This window comes from Meriones unguiculatus, chromosome 12 (assembly GCF_030254825.1).
Source record: "Meriones unguiculatus strain TT.TT164.6M chromosome 12, Bangor_MerUng_6.1, whole genome shotgun sequence".
Lineage (NCBI taxonomy): Eukaryota > Metazoa > Chordata > Mammalia > Rodentia > Muridae > Meriones > Meriones unguiculatus.
In genome coordinates, this window is record NC_083360.1 from 92,978,937 (window position 1) to 93,006,249 (window position 27,313).

At 37.2% G+C, this 27,313-nt stretch overlaps 1 protein-coding gene and 1 pseudogene across 7 annotated transcripts in view; both read left to right on the forward strand.

Annotated features, from left to right (window-relative positions):
• Ccdc85a (coiled-coil domain containing 85A) overlaps positions 1-24,825 on the forward strand; it is a 201,517-nt gene extending 176,692 nt beyond the window's left edge. The window contains exons 4-7 of one of the 7 annotated variants that reach the window (XM_060365124.1): positions 11,954-12,088; positions 15,100-15,219; positions 18,333-18,431; positions 22,111-24,825. In XM_060365124.1, the coding sequence (XP_060221107.1) occupies positions 11,954-12,088; positions 15,100-15,219; positions 18,333-18,431; positions 22,111-22,200 (444 nt within the window). In that variant the 3' untranslated portion in view covers positions 22,201-24,825. The remainder of the gene's footprint in view (positions 1-11,953; positions 12,089-15,099; positions 15,220-18,332; positions 18,432-22,110) is intronic. The other 6 variants (XM_060365125.1, XM_060365127.1, XM_060365129.1 and 3 more) reach the window with 6 other exon arrangements.
• A 909-nt stretch (positions 24,826-25,734) lies between these two features.
• LOC110564696 (cofilin-1-like) lies at positions 25,735-26,193 on the forward strand (annotated as a pseudogene).
• Positions 26,194-27,313: the final 1,120 nt, after the last annotated feature.

The following is a 27,313-nucleotide window of genomic DNA, read 5'->3' on the forward strand; positions in this document are numbered from 1 at the left end:
AATCATTATCATCATCTTTTTTAGTTCTGTGCTATTATCCAGGGTAGGCAACAATAATAAATCTTCATTTGAGCCCTTTTTTTTTCTGACTTATTTATTTGTTTGTTTCCTTATTTATTTATTTATTTATTTATTATTACAATGTATTCACTTTGAATCCTGGCTGTGGCCCCCTCCCTCATCTCCCAATCCTACCTTCCCTCCCTCTTTTCCTTCTATGCCCCTCCCTTAGTACACTTATAGGAGAGGTCTTCTTCCCCTTCTATCTGACCTTAGTCTATCAAGTCTCTTCAGGACTGGCTGTATTGTCTTCCTCTGTGGCCTGGCAAGGCTGTACCTCCTAGAGGGAGGTGATCAGAGAGCCTGCCACTGAGTTCACGCCAGAGAGAGCCCTTTTTGTTAGTCACTGTACTAGGACTTCATCCCAAATAGATTTGCCCCACTGAAATTATTCTTCATGTTATTATTAGATATGTCTGTAAAATACAGTTAGTTCCCAATATGGGCCAGGGTTCCATCTGCAGCAAATTCTATTTATCCTGTGACTTGAGGGATTAATCTAGCTATGTGTCACACTGCCTCAGTGTCTGTGGCTCTGTGTCTCACATCTAATGCTGATCTCATGTTTCTACATTGCTTAAATTTCTCTGGGCGTGTCACCCAGATCAGTGGTGTCACCAGTTCAAGTCACTCTTCACTGTAAACAGAAGCCCCTGACCACCTCTCCAGTAAGACACTCCACAGATGTCCCTCTTACCTGTACTTGGAATGTTCTCCACTTAATGAAGTTAAAAATATCACTACTGCTGATTTTTAGTCTCATAATTTACTCACACACACACACACACACACACATTGTGATTTTTTTAGGAACCCACATTTTGATTTGGTACTCCATAGATGAAATCTTAATTTTTGTTCTGCAAAGTCAATCATTTCTAGTTAACTTATTTGAGCATTACTCTATTAAAATTGATAAACTTACCACAAAAATCTTGAATTATCTTTATTATTTACTTAAATATTAACTGTTAAAATAATTTGTTTGAAAAGAAAAAATATTTGTCACTTTAGACTTCATTCAGAGAGAGAAAATTTGCAAAGTCTGGACCATTTTTTTTTCGGATACCCACTCCAGGTCCAGGGAGAAAAAAGAGAAAGTGGGAGAGAGAGATGACAAATTAGGAATTAAACTAAAAATGTGACATTCTTAGACTGAAATGTGACAAGAAGAGGCATGAACCCAGAAAAGTATTGTTATGCCCAGTTCTTAGGGCTCCCAAAGACCCCTAGGAGCCAGACCAAAGAGCAAATTGCAAAGAGCTTTATTCCAACTTAAGCTCTGTGTCTCTATCATCGCCAATGCAGCAGAAAAGAGAGGAGTCCCAGCAGCTGCATGGCAGGGTTTTTACTGGGATTTCCAGCTTAGCAATTACACAGTTGAGTACAATTGGGTGACATTCAGCAAAGGTAAGCTTGTTGCAAAGTGATTGGCTAACTAAAATAACTATCGTTGAGGAAGCTATCTATAGACTTAAGAAATGTTAAGTCGGTGGGCTGTCCAGCACAGGTGCTCCACCCAGAGATAGAAACCTTTCCATTCTTGTGGTTACCTACAGGTTATTCCTTGTGTAGGGAATGTTATGTTATGTTATGTTATGTTATGTTATGTTATGTTATGTTATGTTATGTTATGTTATGTTATGTTATGTTGTGTTATTTTATGTTATTTTATTTATTCCTAGGATTGGTTTCCTATGGCCTAGTTTCTGGGACTGATGGCTTTGTTGGCGGGGTGGAGAAGAGGTTGGGGGTGTGATGGCCTGGTCCTCTCATTCCTCCCTTGAATAGGATACAATTTCAAATCTTTGAGATGTGTCCAAGGGCTGGTACTGAGACTTTTTCTAATGATAGGCATAATTGTGTAAGGGGCACAAAGCATGACTAGAAGAAGCAGAACTAAGGGCCAATTTTCTGGTTTGTCAATTGACATTATAAGAACCCATTCCTTATGCCAGGGAACCTCTTTTGACTTAACATTTTAGCCTGCTAGGTAGGATAAAGGCTCTTTTTCTGTAGCCTCTTAAGGCTGACATTAGGACAAAAATATTGGGGACCCAGGAAGGCTGAAAGGCTAGTCAAAAGCTAGGCAATGGGGCACTTATCAAAGCCATCTAATTTGGGATCCAGTTGAAGAGACAGGGAGCCACCACATTGGTTGGACTTGTTTACATCAGCTTTCAGTAACTCCAGATCTCAGCTTGCAATCCATAGCTGATCCCTGAATAGAGTCTGTCAGCTAGGTGAAAATCTGCTCAGAAAAATTTAGATTAGAGACAGAAGTTAAAATTTGTTTAGTAAATGGGGGCAGTGAGGAACCCAAGACCAAGGGAAAAGCTCATTGAGCTATGGCAAATCCAGGTCTTATGACTTTTTGATTTCCTGAAACCCATATGATTTTTATTTAATAATGGGAAGTATATTAGTATCACCATTGTCTTGAGATCCATACTTTAGAAAAGCAGGTAACATGTGTCTGCAAGATGGTAGGAGTAGACTCATGCCATTAAGACCTAGTAAAAGCTATGGCTTTTGGGTCAGAGATATACACATTAGACAGAGATGTTTTAGCATGATGAAAAACACCTTTAAGTCTATCTCCAGAGGACAACCAAAAGAAAATTAAAATCTTGAGCTTGTGACTGAACAGTAAGCAGTCAGGGCTCCACGAGCTTACCAGAACTCTACTGATCAATGTCAAATCTCTAAAACTTGGAAATTTTATAACAACATAAGCACAACAATAGCATAGAGGGGAAGAGAAAGCTGAAATATCTCCCACTTTTAATATGCCTTAAATTATTTTTTATATCATTACAAATTGCATGCCTTAGAACACCTTAGGCCAATAAACATTTTATAACTTGCATTTACCTACCTTAAAATAACTTCTTAGACCCTCCAAACTTCCTTGCCTTTACTAACTTTGAAACATCTTCTTAGAGAGGCTTTCCTTCATAACTTTTATTTACCAACCTTGAAACATCCTTCTAGACCCTCAAACAATTTTCTTAGATCCTTATAACTAAAACTTTCATATCTTCAGACCTTACATGACTTTACATCTTTTTATCTAGTTACTCACTGTAAGCTACAGGCAGTTAACATGAGGCCTGTGTCAGCAGAACACAAATACAAACAGAGTAATTTTCAACAGGAGGTATACTACTCCCCTGGTAAGATCACTAATTTGGTAGGACCCCTAATTTCTTCTTCATTTGTAGACTGACTGGCACAGTATTTATTGCAAAATGAATACTGAGTGATTCTCTACAAATCCTTTAGGTGACTACATGGAATACCAAGTGTCAAAAGGGCTAGTGTTAGTACTGTTTTGTGAAACTGCTGTCATTGTAGATGTGTACTTAGGAGTAGAGTGAATCCTACGAGTGCAGACGTGTGCCAGCTCATCCTTACCTGTCCATAATAACGTACTCTGAATCTGGCACCCCAGGCCCAGACACATTTCAAGCAGCCTGATCTTCCTTAGGATCCCCTGAATCTCTCTGTAGTTCAAGAGACATTAGTAGACAAACACAGAGAGCCCCGTAAAGAGTCCAGCTAACAAAAGATGATTAAGTATAAATTATTGAGAACAACAGCAGCTACCCAGGTAATCTATATTAAAATAAAAGTTTTGGGCCGGTGTGTTAGATCATCATGTAAAATGCTTGTGCAAACCTGAAGACCTGCTTGATCCTGATACCTGGGACAGGAGCAGAGAGCGACTCTGCAGAGTTTTCCTCTATTTTCTGCATGTGTGCTATGTTGCGTACATACCAACATTCACATACACACATGCATACAATAATAATAAATTAAACATTTAAAAAAGAAAACACATTTTTACATAGCATACATAACTCTATGTCTCCAAAGATGGTTAGAAATACTTACACAGTGAAATGGTTAAATCTAGGTAATAAACATGTATTCTCTCACATAGTTATTTTTGTCTCTATATGTTCATTGTCAGCATTTTAAAGTATATTTTATGAATTATTGACAACACATTGTAGAGTAGGTATCTTGAGTAATTGATACACTGTACTCTTTGGCCAACATCTTCTTAGCACTTCCCTCTCTACTCAGCTCTGGTAGCTACCCCATTTGCTTTATTCAACTACATGATCAACGTTTTTAGATTTCACATAGATATAAGATCCCACCATTTTTGTCATTCTTTGACTGGCTTATCTCATTTAATACAGTATAATTCAGGCATCTCCACACTGTCAAGAAATGATAGGCTTTTATCCTCAGCATGGTTGAATAGTATTCTATTTATACATGTGTATGTGTGTGTGAATGTCCGTGTTGTTAGGTTGTTTAACTATCTTAGCTGTTTACAATAGCATTGTAATGAAAACTCAAAGACAGACATTTCTTCAGTCTAGTTTTTTTTTTTTTTTTTTTTTTTTTTTGGAAGGACGCACTACTGGATTACACAATATTTCTAGTTTTAGGTGTCTGAGGAGGCTCCATGTTGTTTTCCATAATAGTTGTACTGGTTTACCTTCTCACCAGAACTCTATAAATTCTATTTCTTCTGTACCCTTTCTCCAGCACTTTTTATCTGTTGTACTTTTAATAATTTCTTTTATAACTGGGTTTGACTATTTTTCATTACATTTCCATGGTCATTAGGGATAGTAACAATTTTTGCATTTGCCTGTTGTTTCATTTATTCTTTGTCTTCTTTTTGAGAAATGTCTGATCAGATTTCATACAGTGGCTTTTACCTGTAATCCTAGCTCTAGACCCTGAGGTAGTAGGATAATTAGCAAATCCCAAGCCAGCCTGGGCTGCAGAGAGGAAAGAGTGACTCTATCTCAAACAAAAGCGTGTACACCGGCTCCTGGTCTCCCTTCTAACTGAGTTACTTGGTTTTATGCTTGAATCCCTTACATATATTCGACATTGTCTAACGAAATGAGGTGTTTACATATAATTGTAGTTTGTATTAGCCAATTTTAATATTTGGCTGATAGCATTTTGGTAGTCCTAAAATACAGTAAAACCCCAGTGACTGAGAAAAGTTATGAACAAGCCTTCCATGTGACTTCTATTAACCGAGGAGACATGTGTGTAAACAGACTGAGTGCCTGGCTGTGTACAAATGAGATATTTATCTCTGCTATGTCCAGATTTCTCTCTAACTTCTCTCTGCATGTGGTAAAATGCTTTGGTCAGGAACAGTATGCTGTTTTACATGTCAGAATCTTTACTTTTTTGTTGACAGTATTTTTCTTTCCCGATGAACGTGCTTAAAATAAAGTGTAGAATGTTTGCTTTGTGAATGAAGAAGGCTCTGTTTTGTTTCATAATTAATGAAAAACACTACCAATTTCATTTGATACATCTGTTTTTAAGGTACTACAGCTTGCTATGTCTTTTTGGGACTCTGTTCTTTAGACCATTGCATTTGTCTGCCCACTTAGTATGTATTTTTGTGTAGTATTGTTACCATAAGATGTTCAGGCCACTTTTAATTTGAATTCATTTCTTAAAGTAATTTCCTGTTTATGGATATATTTTACTTAGACTGCTTGAAGACTGAAGACTTATTATTTTTAAAATAATTTCAAACTCTAAATATTGCTTTATGTGCAGCATCTGCTGTGGAGTTTGTATTAGTTACTTAGACTTGCAATGCTAAACTACCACAATCAAAGCAGTTTAGAGAGGTTTTGGTTGCAGAGAGAGAATCCAGCATTTTATGGAAGGCATGGCAGCAGGAAGCTTGAGCAAGAGAGAGCACATCTTATCACACAGAGAGAAGGACCCAGACCTTGTGATGTCCTTGCCCCAGAAAGCCACAGGCACCTCATCTCCAGAATGATCAAATCAATGTTGCTTTGAAGTTTTCCTATATGGTCTATTTCTCTAAAACAGGGTTCCTAACAATTTGGGCAACATCCTTCTCTTCTTTGTTCTGATGGGGATAGAACCCTGATTTGTAAGATGTCTAGCAATATTCTAGGCATCTATCAACTACTTGATCATAGAAACTGCCTAGTTTAACTGCCTAGTTCAGACAGTAAAATGCCTATAGAGGTTTTTTCTCTCAAAGGTACCTCCCTCGGAATGAAAATTGCCCTTGCTTGGGAGATATTTCTCCATATAAAAACATGTGAAAGTAAAATGACACGTTATAAAATGTGTTGACAAGCAAAGCAAAAACATTCGTAAGAACGAGAGGAAGTCAGGACAGCTGTATGGGATAGGCAGTGTTCTGAGAGATTGTTTCATGTCAGCTCTCAAATCCACAGAGTGAAATACGCCATCTTATCATTAATACATGCAATCCATAGATGAAGAAACTGAGTCACAGAGAGATCACATGCTTTCCTTAAAGGCATGCAGCTCCCAACTGCCATATAGAGTTCACAAATTGAACCTACTGTGTTGTCAATAAAAATTTATTGAAACATACAATTACATTATGCTTATTATATAACCTGATAATTACCTAAAATGTTTAAATGAATAATCTCTATAAGTATAGATTTACTTTTAATATAGTATTAATTCTTTGAGAATTTTATATGTATACATATACAACTTAATTTCATCATATTCCTTTCCTATTCCTCCTTTTAACTCCTCCCAGATCCCCCATTACACTCCCTGCCAAGTTCCTCTTGGATGTTGTTGTTATTTTTGTTAATAACCCCTTGAGTTTAATTAATGCTGCCCATATACACACTGGTGTGGGGCAGTCCGCTGGAGAATGGTCAGTCTACGAGGTAGCACACTCCTAAAGAAAACTGGTTACCTCTATTCTAATAGCCATCAGCTGTCAATGGTCAAGGGCAGAGGCTCCTGAGACTCTCCTTCCTCTGTGCTGGAATGGTGATTGGCTTGATCTCATGCAAGTCCTTTACAGGCAACCATAGCTGTAATGAGTTCATGAATGCATGTTCACATCATGCCCAGAAGACACTGTTTCACCCTGGTCCTCCTCACTTCCAGATCTAATAGTCTGGGAGGAAAGAGATGTGTTAGAGATGTTCAGTGTATAACTAAACATTTCCCAGATACTTATTCTCTGTAGTTCGATGAGTTATGAATTTCTATGTTAATGCCTTCCACTTCACGAAGAAGCTTCTTTGATAAGAACTAAGGGCTGCACTAATCTATAAGTATGAAGATACATATTTATAGGGCAATTTGATGCTACATCCATTTGTAAAGACAATTGAAGCAGGTTCATCCCTGGGGCCTATTGGCTCTCTAACGATGGGTTCTTGGCCATATTTATAGTACTGGGCATGCGGTTTTTCCCCTGTGGAATGGGCCCTAAATCCAATTAGAATATGGTTGGTTACCCCATAACATTCCTACCAGTGTTGAACCCAAGTACGTAACTTGCCAGGCTGGTCATTATTGTAGTGTTCATATCTCAGTAAAACTCTTGGTGGCCATTCTCCCTGAGCAGGCTGTGTAGCACCTTCTGGTACTCTAGGAGCTAGCTATCAGTCAAGAAGCTTCGAACTTCCACTCTTCCAGCCTGGCTTTTCCATGTTCTGTCACTGAAGTGTCTTATTATCAACTGTCAACAATGCTGTCTTACTGTCAAGTTCTGGTGAGCAGCTACAAACAGTGGCAATAGTCTATTGTTTTGAGGGGTCCCTAGGAAACCAGTGATCAACAACTTGAAGCAAAGTATATAACATTTTTAAATAAGTTTATAGTAGATTTTAAAGGTAATTTTAGATTTTCTTTGAATAGAGACAATTATATATTGTGTTAAATGCAAAGCAGAGGGTACTGGCATTGTTCAGCCTATCCATACAAAGAAATCTTCTGGACAGTCTGCCAAGGCGAGTCTCTTGTCTAATCTGCCCTGCTCTGTGTACAGCTGAAGTCTCACAGTATTTAAGACTAGAGATTAAACAATGAAGCAAGGCGTTTCATTTCAAGTGAGGTTAAGCAAAGCATCAATTTCTTACCCTATAATAAGGAAAGACCTATTACAGTCTTCACCATAAACGAGGCTTGTGTTCTGATGAGGTATGAGGCACCACATGATAGTTTTACCAAGCTTTAGAATTTATAAATAAGTAAGAATTGTTAACGGGAAACTACATTAGGTGATCAATCTTCAGGCATCCACACTTGCCTTTTTATGCTCATAAGAAGGCTGTGGCCAAGTTTATTGTACATGCATCACCTCTAACAAGTGGAACATACGTGAATATAGGACGCTGCAACATGATTTCATTCAGAAATAAATATGTGTGTGTGTGTATTTGTATGTGCTCTGTCTTCCATGTGTGAAAAATATACATGCCCCACATAGAACACACACAGACACACATAAACATACATATATCCAATAATAAATCTGTTTTGTCCATATTGTAGAATTTCATGGTCTACTATAAAAGCTAGGAAACATTTTAACACTGCATTTTTCTTAATTGCAATGAATCATTGGGGAGGATTTTTATGGAAACTTTATTTTTGGGGGCAACATTTCTGTATTGTAGAGACAACAATTCTAATTCTGAATAATCATCTTTTGTACTTTAGGTTTTTTTTCTAAGAGAATAATAGAGAATGTAAATGATTTTGTGATTTCTGTAAAGAGTAATTAACATTATGGATTGACTCAAATGAGAAAATCATGGTTGTATTAAAAAGTTAAATTGTTTTGCAAAATTGTCTTTTGTTTTCTTAATTTACAAATGTAACACATTAAGAAAAACTAAGAAAACAGAGACTGTTATATCTTAGAGAACCTTGGATGTGTTCAGATAAGAAGAATGATCCTGGTTGGAAGTTAACTGCCATGATATGTTGATTCAAAGTTGAAATTGTGTTTAAGTGCAGAGGAATTTGAAGAGCCACCAGAACTCTGATCCGTCAGATTAGACACTGAAGTAAAAGCAGTCAAGCCCTTATGTTATGGATTTGAGAATGGTTCCCAGTTCTTTTTCCTTTGTAAGTCAGTGAGGTAGACATCTCCAATCATACTGAATTATAGGGTTCAGACACTCTTAGCTGAAATATGAGCTGCTTTGTTTTCCAATTCTTTATTCTTGAGATTTTCACTGAGTCTTTAATAGTAGGTTCGTCTGTTAGTCTTGTAAGGGGGAGCTTTATTTTGTTTGTGGTTTGCTGAGATAGCTGTTGTCACAAAAGCATACCCTGAACAGTCAGTCGGTCCCTTTTGCCTTCCTCTCAGCGATTAATTTTCACCTTTTTCCTCACTAACTTTTTTTTCTCTTTTTTTCTCACTAATTTTTAAAGCAGCTTCACATCATGCCCCTTTCAAAAATTTCTAGAATTTGAGAAAATTAAAACAAGTCACTATTGTATGCTTCTATTGAAACTTAAAATAGTGAGTCATAATTTGACTTTTACCCATTTTCTTTCCTACCTTTAAGTATATACAAAGTATATACATTAAGTATATACATTCCTACCTTTAAGTATATACATTTTTCTTATTGGTTCATATTCCCAATCTATACATAGGAATTATATTAAAGAATATGCAATAAATGAATACATTTGTAAATTTTAAAAATCATTTCAATGTAATGGCAGCCAGGTTATTGGAATATGATTATTAGACTATGGGCAGTTGATGATTAGGATTCGGTTTCCCATGTTGCCCGAAATAATTCCAAAAGTGGAGATACTGAAGATTTCCTTTACTTTATGAAGCTGTCTCAAGAAAATCTCATTGTAGACAGCTAAGGAGCTGGCAAAAGCTGAGATTCATTGTTGATGTGAATGAAGGTCAAGAGACAGTAGCTATCTCATTTTTCTGTGTAATTAAATTCTAAAACAAATGTTGACACATGTTAGCAAATCAAGAATCCTGATCTTCCCCAGGCACCTTCTTATTCTGTGAAATAGTTATATTGTCAAGTAGTTTACTGCACAAACATGTGGTTCTTGTATATCGCTCCAGTTATGGGCTTAGTGATACTGTTCAAACATATCTGAGGCACCGAGACTTAAGCATGCAGCTGCTTTAATATTGTATGGGCATCCCCACAGTGGAAAAATATTGTGCATCCCTTTTTAACTCTCTGAATGGCTCTTCTTTCTTGCAAACTTCTCAGTTGTAGATTCTATTGTAGATTTCCTGGGTGAGGCAGTAACTTTAACTATGAAAGACAGGCATTGGGATTTGACCTCACTATACAGGAATGGAGAATGAAAATAGGTCTGAGCTCTGTATAATTTATTTACCTTACTGGATCTGAAAAATTTTAAGATCTGTTAGATGCCTAAGTCATGGAAATCACAAAAGCCAGATGACTTGTAAAAGTAACTATAAAAATTGTATTTCCAATTAATGATCCCCTCTGAAATATAGCTGATTAGTTGTTGAATATAATTACTTTGATGATCCAATAGGTTAGATATTTCCATTTGAAATAACAAATGAAGGAATAATTTTCCTATCAGTATTGCATGCTGAAGTAATCATTGACTCTGGCACAAATATATAATTTTCTGATACATATGAGGAACAGAATATGTGTGAAGTGATAATCATCGCTACGCTGTCTTCACAGTAAGCCCAGTCAACTGCTGTAAATAACTGAGACCTTTGACTTAAGACATGGTGTATTTTTTCTATTGTTTCACCCCTTAAGGTTAAAATGAAAATGGCACCAAAGCACCAACTTCCAGGACACATAATTATGAGAATAAATTTTTTAATTTCCTTTATTTTTGAGATTATGATATAATTATATAATTATAATTCCCTTCCCCTTTTGTGTTCGAACCCTCTCACATAAAACTCTACTTTTTCTTTCAAATGCATCGCCTCTTTTTTTTATTAGTTATTGTTATATAAATCTATCTATCTATCTATCTATCTATCTATCTACATATATGTTCCTAAATCTAACATGCTCAGTCAGAATATATATATATATATTCTCATATATATGCTTCATATATATGCACTCGTATATATGTTTCAGGTCTGATCCTTTTGTATGAGATAACCAGTTGGTGCTCTCATTAACAGGCCACAGCTGATGGGGACAGACTGAGACTTCAGTCCTGAAAAAGGCAACTAAGATAGTTAATTCTCAGTTTCAGCCTCTCAGAACTAACCTCGACATTTCCACACTGGGATGATTGGCCATTATTTGGGAGGGTGTGATATTTGGTTGTTTGTTTTTCTTTTGGACATAGTAGCTTTAGGAATTATAAGACACATTATTCAGATAAGTTCCTGTTGCTTCTGATCATTTTAATAGACTTACACAGGTTGGTCATGAGGAAAAGTTGAAATTTCAGAAAATTTATTTTTAGAACTTTTTATTCATTTATATTATTCTTACTATCAATGAATATAAAAATTTAAACATTGACTAAATAATAAAATTTAGAGTATAAAAGTTATTTAATGCAATGATAATCTCTTTGGACTTTATAATTTTCACTCTACAGCAATTTTTGTTGAGAATTTGACATATTATTAGTTAAATCTTCAATTTGTATTCTTTACCAAAAGTTCATATTGCTTCAAATTACATTACTAATTATTTCTGTTTAAGTTTAGAAGTGCCACAGTTTATATACCTGGAGAATTTGTGATAATTTTGTTCCTAATAGGTGAAATCCATGAAATGATTTGAGTTCTTTAAGTTCTTTTCTTTAATTTCACCTTTATCATTGTTCTTTGATAGCTTGAGGGTGCAGCTATCATTGCTTAGGAGACATCACTGTTAGTCCAGCTGTGGACTCCTGACTGTTACTTTGGGTTTGCCCCTACTTACAGGTGCATGTGATAGCAATCCATTGTGGTCATTGTGGTTCATCTCATTAAGCTTCTTATTCTGTCTGCTTTCTTGAGTCTTGGGAAACAGCATTTTTCTGAGTGATTGTACCATATTGTTCCAAATATAAGGCCACCCAGAATAGAAGTCAACCTCCAACTAGAAACAGCTCAAATATGGAGAAAGGCTGGGGGCCCAGAGCCCGGCGGGTCTTGCAGTGGTGGCAAGGGTGCCGAGGAATAGGACGATGCCTGCCCTCTTTCCCGGTGAGTGAAGATGAGCCAGCTGTGCGCATTTGCTTGTGTATAACTAGATGGCCTCTGTTTCTAGAGGAAACATTATCACTGGGGGACAAAGATGACAAGTCTGCACATGGAGAAAGGTGGTTGTGTGGGGAGGGGGTGGGGAGGCAGGTGTGGAGTACAATCTTTTAACTCTTACTTGTCGTCTTAGCTTATTCTGACCAAGGGTCAAGGCTGAGAAAGCCCAGCTACATGAAAGGAACAAACCCTCAGGAAGGAAGGTCCAGATGCATCAGTGTAGCCTGGAAAAGTATTCCTTGCTTATTGACTGATGCACTATATGTGTTTGCAGCAGGTCTTCATGTGTGGCTTGAACACAACTCAAGATGGGAACTATAGTTTCAATTTTATTAAGGTTCTCTACTTTTAAATTCCTTGTCTTCTGAGCCAGCCCACTATAATTTAAAGAAGAAGCCTTAATCTTATTGAAATAATCTCTGAGAGACTGTTTAACATTATTTGCTTTTCTGCATTCTACTCAGTAGCACATTAAAAACCAGTTTAGTCAAAATGGGTAAGTCAACTGAGAGTGCATACTGAGTGAACCTGGGTGATTCTCAAGATATCCTCATAAGCATTTGGAGAGATGAACTTCTGCTCTGTTAGATGAGACAGAATGAGATGCTGAGTTCTATTGTTACAATCTAGAAAGCCACGCAGTACCTTCGGTGTTAAGTTTTACCATGCATTTTGGGCCTCCCAAATATTATATATATATAATTCTATATGTATTATTTGGGAGAGAAGAGAGGAGAGAGAGGAAAGAGAGATAGAGAGAAGAGAGATAGAGAGTAGAAAGAATACACCTTGATATTTCTGATAGATTACTAGTCCATGGCTCTCCGAGCTAATTTAAAGTTAAAGGTTTGAAAGACACATTTTTTCCTAATAATTATTCCAAGTGAGAGCTTATTACAGTCATTTTTTAAAGGAAGCCAATAAAAGCATTTACATGTTTGTTTCTTAATTGCTATGATCAGTACAGGACTCTCCTTAAGTTCAAACAATGCGAATTGGCCCAGATGATTAAGTCTAAAGATAATATTAATATTGTTTTTCAAATCTTTGTTATTGTTTTTAAAAACAGAGGTCCTGTGCCCAAGCAGATCATGCTATTATGATGTGTCTGTCTTTTGGCTAAACATGGGAAGAGAAGCTTTAGAGATAAACTGTGTGAAAAAGAGGATTTAAGGAAGGAAATGGAAGGACGGTCACTCACGGTGGGAATATTTACTGTCTTGTGAATCAGATCATCAAGCAGAAGAAAAAGAGCATAATAATGCACTGCCCAAGTGGGAGCCAAGCTGAGTGCATACACCTTCAGGAAGCTCTCCTGAAAGTTCCTAGGATGGTGCCAACAGGGGAAAACTGCAGAAGAGCAATGCCACTCAGGGAAGAACAGTTTCCTGATGTCACTCATCTATTTTAGAATCGCTTAATCTAAAGAGAGTAACTGTATAAAGGTTAGGGGCTGGAAATGTCTGTTTTCCAACTATCTTTAAATCTCAGATAATTCCCTTGTTATTATCTATATCAGTGTTATTATGCCTGATTTAAGTTACAAACTCAGGAAAAACAAACTTAACGATTTGATTTCAATAAGGTTTGGGGGTCAGGGTTTACAATTGGCAGACTTAATTCATGTCCTGCTTTTAATGCAAGACTTTGTAACAGTCAAGGGGAGAAGCTAAAAGAGTTATGAGACTGTCTCATTGGACTGCTTCCTGGTGGTTAGTTGGTGTGGGAGGCAGACCTATTAGATTGCACAGTTCTTGTAGCATAGAAAAGAACACATCTTTCCTTCATAGGCTTGCCAGGAAGAAGGCAGAGCCTTGAAGGCTATAGAAAGAAATGACAGCAACAAAAGAAGGGACATAATATTCTCAATTTTAGCAGGCGTTAAATTCTATGTGAATAGCGGCGTTGGGTGTATACAGTCTATAAATGTCCACTATGGACAATCTCCTGTGGCTTTTGCAATGAAATGTCCCAAAATACCTTTTTCTTTCTTCCCCTTTAAGAATTTACAATAATCTTCAGTGGTCCCTATTATTCAGGAGATTATACTGATAGGACCAAGTGGATCACTGATGAATCTATTAGTTGGGGCCACATTTGTAGTCTTGTAGATGGGCAAAAATCAAAATCCCTCAGGTTCCTTAAGAATAAAATGCTCTAAAAAACCAGGTTTGGAAAATTCCCCTTGATACTCTTCTAAGCGAAGATAATCGCTGCTGTCTTTTTTCTTTTTTGATCCATTAGTCTTTCCTCAGTCAATATTGGGAAAAAGTGTAGATCCCTGAGATTAGTTCCCAGATGACCGTGGCTCACATAGGTCTAGTTAATCACTTTTCACCGACTGAGCTAAAGAATCATTGATTAACAAATATGCAAATTTTAGTTGTTTTTGTTTTCATTTTAAAGGAGGTTAGTAAATAAATACTTGCTCAAGGAAGTCTTAGTTTTATTTAAATCTCCTTTAAAAAATGTTCCATTATTATAGGTATTAAACACAGCAAGGGTTTTATAAGCCATAGTTCCTCCAGTGCAACAGTGTAATGTGTTAGCATTTTTCTGAGTCGTTTGGAATGTGGCATTTGTTCTGCTGGGTAAGCGTGTTCAACTCAGCTTTGGAGTGACTCATCAATTCCTTGCTCTTCAAGTCTTTAGGTTTCAAAAACCGTTCTTCAAATGTTCTTAATGACCATTCCTTGTGGGCATTGTAGTCTTTGAGAAATTGGAGATGGCATCCAGACATTTATGGGGATGGCTCTTGTGTTCTTATTGCTTAAATAGGAAGTGTATTCCACTGAATTGAGCATGTCTTATGGGAGGCTAAGAAAATTGAGGGGGGAATGAAAAAAAATGACAAAATGCATATTGCTTATTTGATGGTGAGACTGAATATTTAATGACATCTATATAGTTATAAACGACTTTTGTTTTAATAACAAAGTTGTTGATTTTCTACTAAGGGTTCTTTTAGGTTGTCATCAGGGGCTGATGGGAATAACAGTTCACCCAACTCTCCAGCTAGCTTCAGTGGACATACCACACCTTCTCAGCAGCCTGAACCCGTGGTACATTCTCTTAAGGTAACCATTTCCCCAGAACATCAGTTGTGTCCTGGTTTGTTTGCTGTAGTCTGGCAGTCATCAGTCTTGCTGTCACCATACATATTTTATTTTTAACCCCTTTATTTTTAACACCTTTGTTGGTATAACTTTCTAAATCTCCGTGACTTTAATTTGCAAACTGACAACGGGCTTGAGTGTTTAAGGTCAAATCTCTACTTTTGTTATTTTGTTTGAGTAATGTGATTCATTTCTATCTGCATTGAAGTTGAAGTCTGCTGTGCATGTGTATCTGTATGAAAGGTATTGTGACAGGTTTTATATGTGCAATGTTAGTGTGCAATGTTACCAAGTGTGTGGCATTAGTAAGGTTATCAAAGTGAGGAAGGCAGTTGAAGTTATTGCATGATTATTATTCAGTGAATATTGAAATAAACTTCAACCTATTTTTTGTCCTATTAAGTCAAAATTGTCTTCAAATCACAGGTAGTGTTTCTTTATAGGCATATTAGATAAAATAGATCGTCTTCAGTTTTGGATTTTACTTCAGGTTTGATACGGTGACCTAATTTGGGCAAAATTAATCATTTATTTCATTAACTAATGATAATTTCCAGTAAATAAAATTAATAAGTATTATAACTAAAATTGTAATAAATAATTTAGAGATCTTTAAAAGTAGAAACTGATAACTTATGCAGGCAATAAAAATAACCTTGAAAACTGAGGTAATTTCTAAGTATGAAATACTGTCCTTCAGATAGGTTTATGACTTGGAACATTTTTTTATCAACCCTTTCTGAGCTATATGCAGGTAAAGGACTTAGGGTCAACATTGTCATATAAGCTTTATAACTTAAAATTACTCCACTTTCTGACACCATGAGACTCAAGTTGTCCTTTTTTGGAGTTTGCCTTATCTTTTGTCGTATGCATGGTATGCAGATATATTGATAAGAACCTCAAAGAAACACTTTGATTTGGGGGATGTAATTTAAACAGGAGATTTGCCTCTTAGGATATTTTGTTTTGGGTAATGCAAAATGAGCTTGCATTCCTCAAACATGCCCTCTCACACAGGTGAGAGCCTGTAAGAGAGCCTTTTGGTGGCCACTGACAGTGCTCTTGGCCCTTGCACCTTAGGAGAAGATATAACCAGCAACTGAGAGGAACTGTAAAGATACAGCAAGCACTTAGAGCCCTGTCCTGTTTTTGGCAGGTGTCAGCTTATTGACTTCTCCTCTCTGAAGTAGCATTCGCTTTAGCATGGACTAGGCACTGAGCCTCTGAAAGCATTTTAGAATTGATAAAGAACCTGCAGATCAGCTTCACTTTTGTAGCAGTTTAGTTTTTGCACAAAACCCCAAAGCAACACTTCACCCTGCTGCTCAAACTGTTTGAAAACCATTTCAGCCTACTGCCTTGTTGAGTGCAGATGTGATGTTTGAATCCAGTGCTCATAGTGGGCCACACTGAAATCTTCTAACTTCTCAGAGCAACTGTGAGTGTGGCCTCAATGGACAGTAAAGGCAAGAAAGTGACCCTTGATTTTCTATGAAATTATTTTCTAAATATCCATATAAAATGTTGTCTCAAAAGAGAGAGAACACATTGGTTTCATTGGTGGCCAGGTGGTGAGACTTTGGCAAGCAGAGATCTTTAGAAGATCTTGAAAATCAAATGTGTTTGCTGCTGGGATTTCCCATGTCAGGACAAGCATATGCAGACATACAACTAGGAAAACACCTCATAAGATCAGTGTGCTAAATGATATGGCCATAGAAAAAATGGCTCAATTTCTCCCATTTGGTGCACTTGAAAGAAAAGTCAAGGCTTTGATGAATGCTGGGCCCACATTCATTAAATGTTGTAATTAGCGGGAGAGGTTTGCATTAATAACTCCATATTTCCCTGGCTCCAAAGTTCATAGTTGCTATTAATTGGAACTTAGTTTTTAGATATTAACTTATTTGAAGTACATACTGTTCTGAGTTGTTTTACAAATCACATTTGTAGGGAGATGTTCAAGAGGATATTTAATTTTCAATGTCTGAAGAGTCAGCAATTTCTTTTCAGTATGAAAGAATGATTATGGGGCTAGTATCAAGACTTTTAAAGAAAAGGTTGGTGTCAATATGGTGATAAGGATAAGGATGAGGATGAGTTTTTGGATAATACTATTAAAAATTAAACTTAGTTCTAGTGTTTATGGACTTGAAATGTAAACCCTAGTTATTTATTGGTGCTCTTTATTGGGACACACCCTTAGAGGTGGCCTCTCTGACCATGGTGAGAATAGAACAAGCCATTCAGTAAGTCACATGTAGATGCTCTAGAATAAAAATTAGTTTGTCTGCTGCATCAGTGCTTTGGCTTACAAACCACTACAACAGCGATAAACAGCATACTTCTGTACCATAGACCCTTGCTGCATTTCAAAGTAATATATTTAACTTATTTAGGGACAATTTAGAGAAGTAAAAACATAGGCCGATAAATGTGTTTTTTAAAAGGGCCATTAAAACACACTTTGTTCAAATGAAAAATATTTGAAACAAAATAATTTGCTCAAATGAAAAAAAAAATGTTTGAACACTTTCACTGCAAGCAGTCAGTATTTCTCTTCAAGATTCACCTTACTTTCCTAGACCCTAGTCCAGGCAGGAACTGTGAACTCAGTAGTCCTCATCTGCATACCTCACGTGCATATCCTTTTTAGCCATCTTTTCTATAGGTCTTGGCTATATATCACTCAGACCATTTGGCATATAACTAATCGTTTTCATTGTTGCTTTGGACCAAGAGTTATTGACTGTATCCAATGTGGTTCATACTATTAGATACTTTAATGAACAAGTTAGCTGCATCTAATTATTTTCGATATTAATGAATTCAGTTGACTGTTAGTGATATAATAGATTGCTTTTAATGACCACTTGGTAGACAATCAACAAAAAATTATTCTAGGTTTCAAGACAACTATTTAAAAATATTTTGCTGTATATGAATCCATTTTGATAAGAAGACATGAAAAAATTCTAAGATTTGACAAAGTGAGGTCCTTGATGTTATTATCATAAACTAACAGACTTTTTTCCCATGTGAAATTTGCTTTTCTTTTTCAACAAATCCAGGTCTTGGATGTTCAGGAAACTATAGATCGCCAACAGGGTAAAGAGTATGACCATGACCTTAGTGAGACAGAAAAAGCTATAGTCAGAGAAATGTGCAATGTAAGTTTGATGTGCTTTATTGTGTATTCTGTGTTGAAAGCCTCATCACAGCTTAGTTATTCCTCTAAGAATATCTGTTTTGAAAATTGATGACCAAATGTCTTTACATTTTTTTCATGAAAATAAAACAATTGCCCTTGTGTTTATTTTCAGATTGTTTTATTACAGAGATATTCACATAATCATGCTAAAACCCACCAATATCAGTGGGTTTGGTGACACAGTGCTTGCCTATAACATGAAAAGCCCTGGGTGTGATCAGAAATGATCAGTCAGTTCTGCATTCCAGAATGACCTACCAAGATTTTCAATATTGAATTTAATGAATATAAAAAATAATAAGAACTTAGGATGAACAACCTCACAAAATCAATTCCTTTGCTTCCTAATATTTACTTGGTACACAGATGCACCCCTCATATCAAACTAAGTATTGTCTTTACTTTTCATTAGCCAAACTTAGACATTCGTAAGGCAAGACAGATGCACCAATGGGATAGATGAATAGAAATCTATCCTGAAAGTCGGAGAACTCAGGTAAAATATGTCAATGTGGTTGTTGGTTTACGTATTATTTAATCAAGAACACAGCCATGCAGCTTTAAAGAGCTAAATGGATTATTAGAGCAATGCATTTGTTAGATGCGAGAAGTCGTGGTTAGACCCTAGTTTTAATTGGCTTTGTACTATTGTATTGTGTTTTTATCTTGTTTTATGCTCATATCATAGAACAGCAAAACTTGATTAGAAAAACCTTTTAGCTTTACATTTATTGAGCCCATATATTCTCAGACCTGATTCACCACCTCAAGATGTTTCTGGAATCCAGTAAATGATCTTTAAATCCCATGGGCATTTTATATGTGCTGGGGTGATAATATCCAAACATCTTGCTTGCCTGTGTTGTGGCTGCTTTTATTTTGCAAAGTTTTCCAAGCACCTTTCATTGCTGCACATCTGTCATTTAATTTTAAATGGTCATGGTTCTATCATTTCTTACATACACTACTGTTTACCCACTGTAGCTTTTCAACTTGTGCTTAAGATCTTTCTGTTTGAATATTTATTTAGATAAATTTATAGCTTTGACTAATAAGCCTAGACATCCTTTTGTTTATTATCTATTGACTATCAAAACAAATAAAATTCAGTTGATGGGAATTATAGTACCAAGAGAGAAATACAAAGCCTTCCTCTCATGGCCTCCTAGGAATTTGTGTATCTCCTTTTTTGGATTTCTGACTTTAGCATCAGTTATAACTGGTGTAATTGGCCAAGTGCCCCAGCAATCACAGTGTATGTTTGAAGGAACTAAAACCTAGAATGAACTTACTTGCTCAAACTGATTAGTGAAGTCAGTGTATTAGCCAGGTCTTTTATTGAGGATCAGCTCTTTCTACCTGTCCTCATAAACAATGAAAACTCTATCTTATAGAAAATAGATTGTCAGTTTTACCTAATACAAGATTGGCTTTTGCCTTCATCCCCTTTCATTCCTTTCCTTCCTTATGAAAACTTTCTGAACATGTCTTGAGATCATGATTAGTTTTTATTAATTTTTGTTTGCTTTAAAAGGATACTATATTCTTGGGGTCTTTTAATTCGACTTTTATTTTAAAAGCAACCCTAAGCTCATGCTTCTTATTTTTAAAGTTCTTCTAGAGTATCTTCTTCTAATTGTCTATGTGTGTCTTTGATCCCTGTAATGTAAAGGGAAAATGCAAACCAAATCTCAGCTCTTAGTTTTAACACTCATTTGGAAACAAATTAAAATAGTACCTCTAGCACCCATAAAAATTTTGTATACAGTAAATATTAGAGAATAAATACAAGTGGACGTTACAGGGTGGGTGATAATGAAATAAGATTACAAGGCAGTTAAATAAATAATTTCGCTGGAAGGTAACAAAGATCACAAATATTCCCGATTTGAGGAACTATAAACTTTTAGAATGCCACAGAATTATGTATGATACTGTAAGCTTCATAATGCTCTGTAAGAACTCAAGGTAATGGAAATCTTGTCAGTCTTTGATATTCCTCCAGGATATAAGTGGGTGACATCAAAAATGCAATTATCTGTAGACCATCACATTGTTTGAGGAACAGTTTGATGGTTTTCTTCTAAGAGAACTGAGAATCATAAACATCATTTTTAGTAACCTTCTCATTTTAGGTTTGTCTGAACTCTCCCAATGATAATTGAGATATTTTCTGAGCTCAGTCACAGTCCTGTGCATAGCCCTATTCTGCTTTTTATCTGTGTAGTAGCTCCGTAGTGTCATTGCTTTATTTCAGGAGGAGTTTCCTTTTACCTCACTGTAATACTGGGGCACGGCCCATTGTGTTCCACAATTCAGTAACTGAAGAGCAGTTCCACTTTTTAATTTCAATACCCAGTGTTTTCACATCTGTAGTTATTCTGTGGTCTTCGGATATAACCTTTGCTTCCAAACCAGACATGCAAAATGCCTTTGGTAGAAATTATCTATGGGCTAGCAAGCAGGAATGCATGGTATCTTTTGAGACTTTCTTGATTCCCTGTAGCTGAAGCTGAAGTAGCTGAAGCTGTCCTTTGCTACTCCTAGTATTTAAAGGCCATAACTAAAACTTTCCTTGACCATAATAGGTTGTTTCCCCATGCAGTGGTGACTGTTGTAATCTCACTGTCTTGGAAATGGAGAAAAGCAGGGCTGATGGTGCATCACTGTAACTAGCAGTGCATGTCTCTGGTGAATTTACTTCTAATTAAAAGTAAAAGAAAAAGAAATAGTCTCTCAATTACTAATGAGCAAACTGTTTTTTTGTGTTCACGACAGAGCACTTTTGGTGAAATCCATCAGTCTGTCACAATCCTCATAGTGAATTTTCTAGGTGGTTATGGTGTATCTGCTGTGTAGAGACAGCATGTGTTTATTCCAGCTAGTGCTTGTAGATTGACATTTTTGGTGGCTTCAATAGTTTTATACCCATATTATTCCTGATCTTATCTTTTTGGAAATATCCACCCCAAATGGCCCACTTTTTAATGGGTTGTAATTGTATTTCTTTCAATCATTTCTGGATTTTCTTAACCTCATGTTTACTTGTTTTTTGTTCTGGAAACATGAGAGAATTCCCTAGTACCTTGTTAGCTGAGGTTTATGAAAGCCACATCTCCCACTTTACAAAGATTAGGGCTTATGTAGCTTAAGAATGGAAATTTACTTTTCTGAATGAAGTAGACAGTTCATATCTTCCGTTATAGATGTATGCTATAGAAGCCAGTATGCTCTCTTAACCAAGGGCTGTTAGTGCTACATGCACATTGAAATCACTTCGGGAACTTTAAATAAAAATACAGATATCAGTGTTTCCTCTCTGTCCGCATCCTCCGAATTTATTCAGGTGGGAATTACTGTTAAATCAGAGTTGGGGACCACTCAGATAGCCAGGGTGAGAAGTTACAGCCTTCTTTAAAATCAGCCCCCGTTGCTGGAGTAAGGTGTAGCCCCCTACCTGCAGATAAGTTATTGTGTTCCAGAAGTTGTCTCATCATGCTTTACTTTGTGTCTGAACCCATCATGTGGAGAACTTGTCTCGTCTTTGCATTCACCTCTAATGTCCCTTCTGAAACTCGCACAGCTGTGTCTGGAAGACAACGACTAAGATGCTTACTTCTTCTTCTTCTTCTTTTAAGGTTGTGTGGAGGAAACTTGGAGATGCTGCAGGCTCATGTCCTGGAATTAGGCAGCATTTGTCAGGAAACCAGTACAAAGGACCTATGTGAGAAGCACCCCCTTCAAACACGAGATCACCACTACTAGAGAAAGAAAGGAAGAAAAAGATGAAAGTTGATTTCTACAAACTGGGACTCATGGCATCACATGGAGTGATTGTACATTGCACATACCTTCCCTCTAAATCCTTCAGTGCACCTTCCCCCAAACGCTAACACGCGCTATCCATCTCACCTTAGTGCTCACAGCAGTCTCAAGGTAGCTTTGGAAAATCATTTTAGTACAAATATTTTCATGTCAGCTGAGATGTTTTCGACTCTCCACATCTATGATTGATACATTGGTAATCTGCATGGTTGGATGAGTCCAGTAGAGCCTCTGTGGCTTCAGTAGAGGTGGTTCATTGTATCTAATAGTAGGAACTTTCTACTGCGTGGAAGACGTGAAGAAGCATTTCCAAGCACAGAAGCCTGGGTTGGGAAGCTCCTATATTTCAGTTGAGGAGAGATTGCTTCCTGATACATAATTAGTTGGATGCAAGATCATATTTGGTTTCTCTTTTGAATTCTGAGGTGCTAAAAAAAAAATCACAAATTCTTTTACCAGCTAGAGAGGTAGGAAGGATTTTTAGAGTGCTTAGCAGAGAGTAATTTTTTTTCAGTTGGTCAAAATAAATAATTTAATTTTGATGAGTTGTTTATAACAGCATGTCTTGGGGTCACACAACGCTCCATATATATTGAGCATATCAGTGTCAGCTAACAAGGAAACCAACATAATTTTTCTAAGTGTTTTGAGCTGTGAGATTGTCTGTTTCTACAATTTAGTTTCTAGACATGCTGTATATTGAATAAACTTTATGTGAAATTTAAATCTTGCACTGCACTATGAAACAGGAGCTTTTCTTTGCCTATTTACTGCAGCTATCTGATGTCTCATGAAGCTAACGCATGTCCATTATTGAGGCTAAAAGCTCTTGTTCAGATTGCTTGAGATGTGTGCTAGCTTTGCTAGTTTTCTAACTTTTGGTATAGATGTATAATATTAGGATGTGTGTACTGGAAATGCTATGATAGATATTTTGTGCTTATGTAATACCAATGATAGTTTCTTGTATGAATGTGCAAGAGGCCTGTGACAGAATGCTGTTTTTACTGTAGTTTAAGATTATAAAGGTAGGGATGCAACAATTCCTGGGTATTTTCTAAATTTATGATTTGATTCACAGTTAATATTCTTTGTTGTTTATAAATGGACTTATTGTATAATTGTATAGCATATTAATGGTATTGGCAGGGGAATGAAAAGAAATTTTGTTATAGTAAAAGAGTGTAATTGTGATTTTTAAAAACTGTCCTCTATTTTCTGAAAATACTTATGAGTTCATCTAATATAGAAGAATCTTTCCAATTACCATAGCTGGGTTATAATTTAAGAATCTTCCTTTAAAATGCTATATTTTTTAGTGTCTTATGAAAAAATTGTTTCCTATGTATGAGTATACCTTCCTGCATAGAAACATCCTTCAATTGTTGTATTCCTACAGTCTAAAGTCTGTAGGAATTTTAAAAGTCTAAAGACATTTAAACAAGTTTCTGTGTTTGCGGCAGAACCTGCAGTAGCGAATACAAAGGACATTGGTCTTTTGACAAAATACTTGTGTAAATTTTGATACTGTATTAAAACTATTTTTTTAATGTTCCACATTAAATTGAGTATTAAGTATATGTGATCATCTTAGCAACAGTAATAAATTATTTAATCTCACAGTATTTCTGTTGTTTTGAAGTGTTCTTCCTAAATGGAGTAGATTTCTAATAGTCCCTGAATATCATTATGCTTTATGTAGGTATGATACAATAGTAGTATATATGACTAAGTACAGAAGAAATACACAAATGTTTATTTAAAATATGCTAAAAGGGACTTGATAGTCAGAGACATCTTAATTTATACAACTGTCCATTACAGTGTCTATGATAATGGTTTAGTGACAGTTGAAAATTTGTAGTAAAATTCTTACTCTTCAAACTTTTACTTGGAAGGGAAATACTAGAATAACTTTTAAAATAATTAGTTATTTTACATATTTGAGGAAAAATGTATAGTAGTACGGACTTATGCCATTTTAAATAACAGTAGCACCATTCTATGGGATCAGTTTTATAAATTTACTCTCTAATCATTCCTGCAGCAAAGGCTAATTTACACATCCTGGCGAAATTTGAGTTGCCGTTAGATGACATTTGATGTGACATTCCAAGAATTTAATTGGTATAATTGCCCCTTACTTCCATGGACATTTAGCGATGTCTACCATTGCCATACAGTTTTGGCTCGTAGCCCCTGGTTTTTAGGGTTCTCAAGAGATGCGGGGATGAATAATATCCCAGGTGTCTGCAGGAGCTTCCTTTATCCTTGACAGCTAAGACGGGATTGTCTCAGACATCCTTTCACGGGATATGAAACATCTCCCTAACGCCGTCCATTAATTCTCATATTCTGCATGCTGAAGTAAACTTCTTGCTGCTACATGCTCCCTTCACTTACAAACAAACAAACAAACAAACAAAAAACACAAACTAGCTAATTTTGGCACTTATTCCTATAAAACTACTCTCAAACTAGCTTCTCAAAGTGGATCACCAACAAGAACAATACAATACAGATTCAAATTCATTTCTTGTGGGGTACCATGTTATTAGCCATCTGTGTTTTTGGAAAGTGTACAGTGGAAATAATAGGTGAGAGCAGAAAATCTATTCAATAGTCACATTTAAGGGTATCCCTTAGATTAAGTCCAGTTTTTTTTTTCTTCCACTTTATAAGATGGGAGAGAATGCAATGATTTCAGATCCTAAAAGAAAATAACTGCCAGCCAAGATTACTGTATTCAGCAAGGCCGTCCTTAAGATACTTTTCAAGACTAGTAAAACCTGAAGGATTCATGATCACCAGACCTTCTAGTCCAACATGCTAAAAAGTGAAATATGCTTAGAACTAAAGAAAAAAGTCTGCCTTCAGTCAGATCCCTTCAGCTGCAGGCTCAACTCTTCTCTACCTCTTTTTTTTTTTTTTTTTTTTTTTTTTTTCAATGCAGTTTATTCAGGAACATTGAACAATCCTCGGACCCCGGGGAAAGCCAGCCCACAGCTTAAATAGCCTCTGGGTAGCCAACCCAGGCGTGCCACGGGGGCAATGCAGATAGGTCCACATACATGGAAGCAAGCCAGATCCTCAGCCTTAGCCAAATGTGGAGTTGTTCGTGACAGAGAGCACTCACCATCGGGAAGGTGGAAGGCGGAAACCAGCTCCATCTTTAAGGCATAGCATTCCGCAGCTCTCTACAGTTCCCCCTTTTTGTTTTAGACGCATCAGGCAAGAGTAGAGGTCTGATCTCTGATATTAGAAATAAATACCCAGAGAAGAGCATGTCTGATTGCATGCGGGTTGATACCCCAGGTCCCGCCTCTGAGAAAAAGGTATCGGACGGGTCTGATGCTCTTTGGGTGGATGACACCTAAATGAACATCTGTACAAAGTCCCAATTTATTTCTTCTCTACCTCTTTTCAATTGAGGAAACATGGCCTCTGGTGTGGCTGTCTCAGATGTTATCATCAATGTATTCAATGACATGAAAGTGTGAAAGTCTCAGGGTCAGAAAAAGGGCTATTCTGCCTGAGTGAGGACAATGAGAGAGAGGGAGGCAAGGAGACCCTGGTACCAGATGTGCTGCAGACTTCGCACTATTCCTTCATTCCTTTAGTCAAAATATTTCCAGGTAAGGACTGCTGCTATGCTTCCAATGACGCAACCTGCCAGACCAAGGAGAGCAAGGATGAGGACCTGGTGTTCATCTTCTGGGCCCCTTAAGAGCAAAATGATCTGTGCCCCCTCCAAGGATTCCATCATGAAGCTGACAGGAACCAAGCATGAATTACAAGTGAACTGCTCCGAGGAGATCGCGGACCACTGCAGCTTGGCAGAAAAGGTAGGTAGCAGCACCATCATCTCCCTGGAGGGCAAGCCTTTGTGAGCCGCCTTCAGCCCATGCCTGGAACATCGGGCAGCCCCAGACTGGCTCTTTCAGGCTGGCCCTTTCTTACCAGAATAGAGGGACTTGTGGTATACCAGCAGGGAGAAGGCAATCTCTTCAACCCAGTTGCCAAACATCCCTCCCACACCTTGGGCCATCCACTTCCTTCCATCTCTGACAGTTCAGGTGTCCCAAACTGCTTTTCTTCTTACAATTCCTCTTGTGTTGAAGCAGACCAAGCTCAATCCAGGCACCCAGTTTGGAAGGAGCCTGTACTTTTTTTCTCCTTTAATTTATCTGTTTAATCACTTTACAGCCTGATCACAGCCCTCTCCTTCTCCCAGTTCCACCTTTAAGGCCAACTTCTCCTATTTCCTGCTCCCTTTCTTCTCATAGAAGGGAAGGCTTCCCATGGGTACGAATCCACCCTGGTGCATTAAGTCACAGAGGGACCAAGATCACCCTCTTCCACTGAGGCTAGAAAAGGCAGCCCTGCTAGCAGAAGTGGATCCAAAGGTAGGCAACAGAATAAAAAACAGCCCCTAATTCCTTTATTAGGGGACCCACATGATGACCAAGGTGTACTACTACATATGTGTAGAAAGCCTAGATCCAGTGCAAGCATGCTCTTTGGTTGGTGGTTCAGTCTCTGTGAGGTCCCATGGGCCCATGTTAATTTCCTCTGTAGGTCTTCTTGTGGGTGTCCTTGCTTCTTGGCTCTCTCAGACTCCCCAATCTCTGCCTATTGTTTGGCTGTGGGTCTCTGCATTTGTTTACAGCTGCTGGATGGAGCCTCTCAGAGGACAGTTATGCTAGGCTCTTGTCTGCAAACATAGCAGAGTATCAATACTGTCATGGTTGGCTCTCTTCCATAGGATGGGTCTCAAGTTGGGGCAGTCATTGGTTGGCCATTCCCTCGATTTCTACTCCATATTTATCCCTGCTACTGGTAAGCAGAACAAATTTTGCACAAAAGGTTTTGCGGATGGTGGTGTTCCCCTCTCTCCATAGGAAGTCCTGCCTGTCTATAGGAAATGGCCTGTTTAAGCTCCTTATTTCCCAGTGCTAGAAGTCTCATCTAGGGTTACCCCATAGACTCCTGGAGGTCTCTCCCATTTCAGATGAT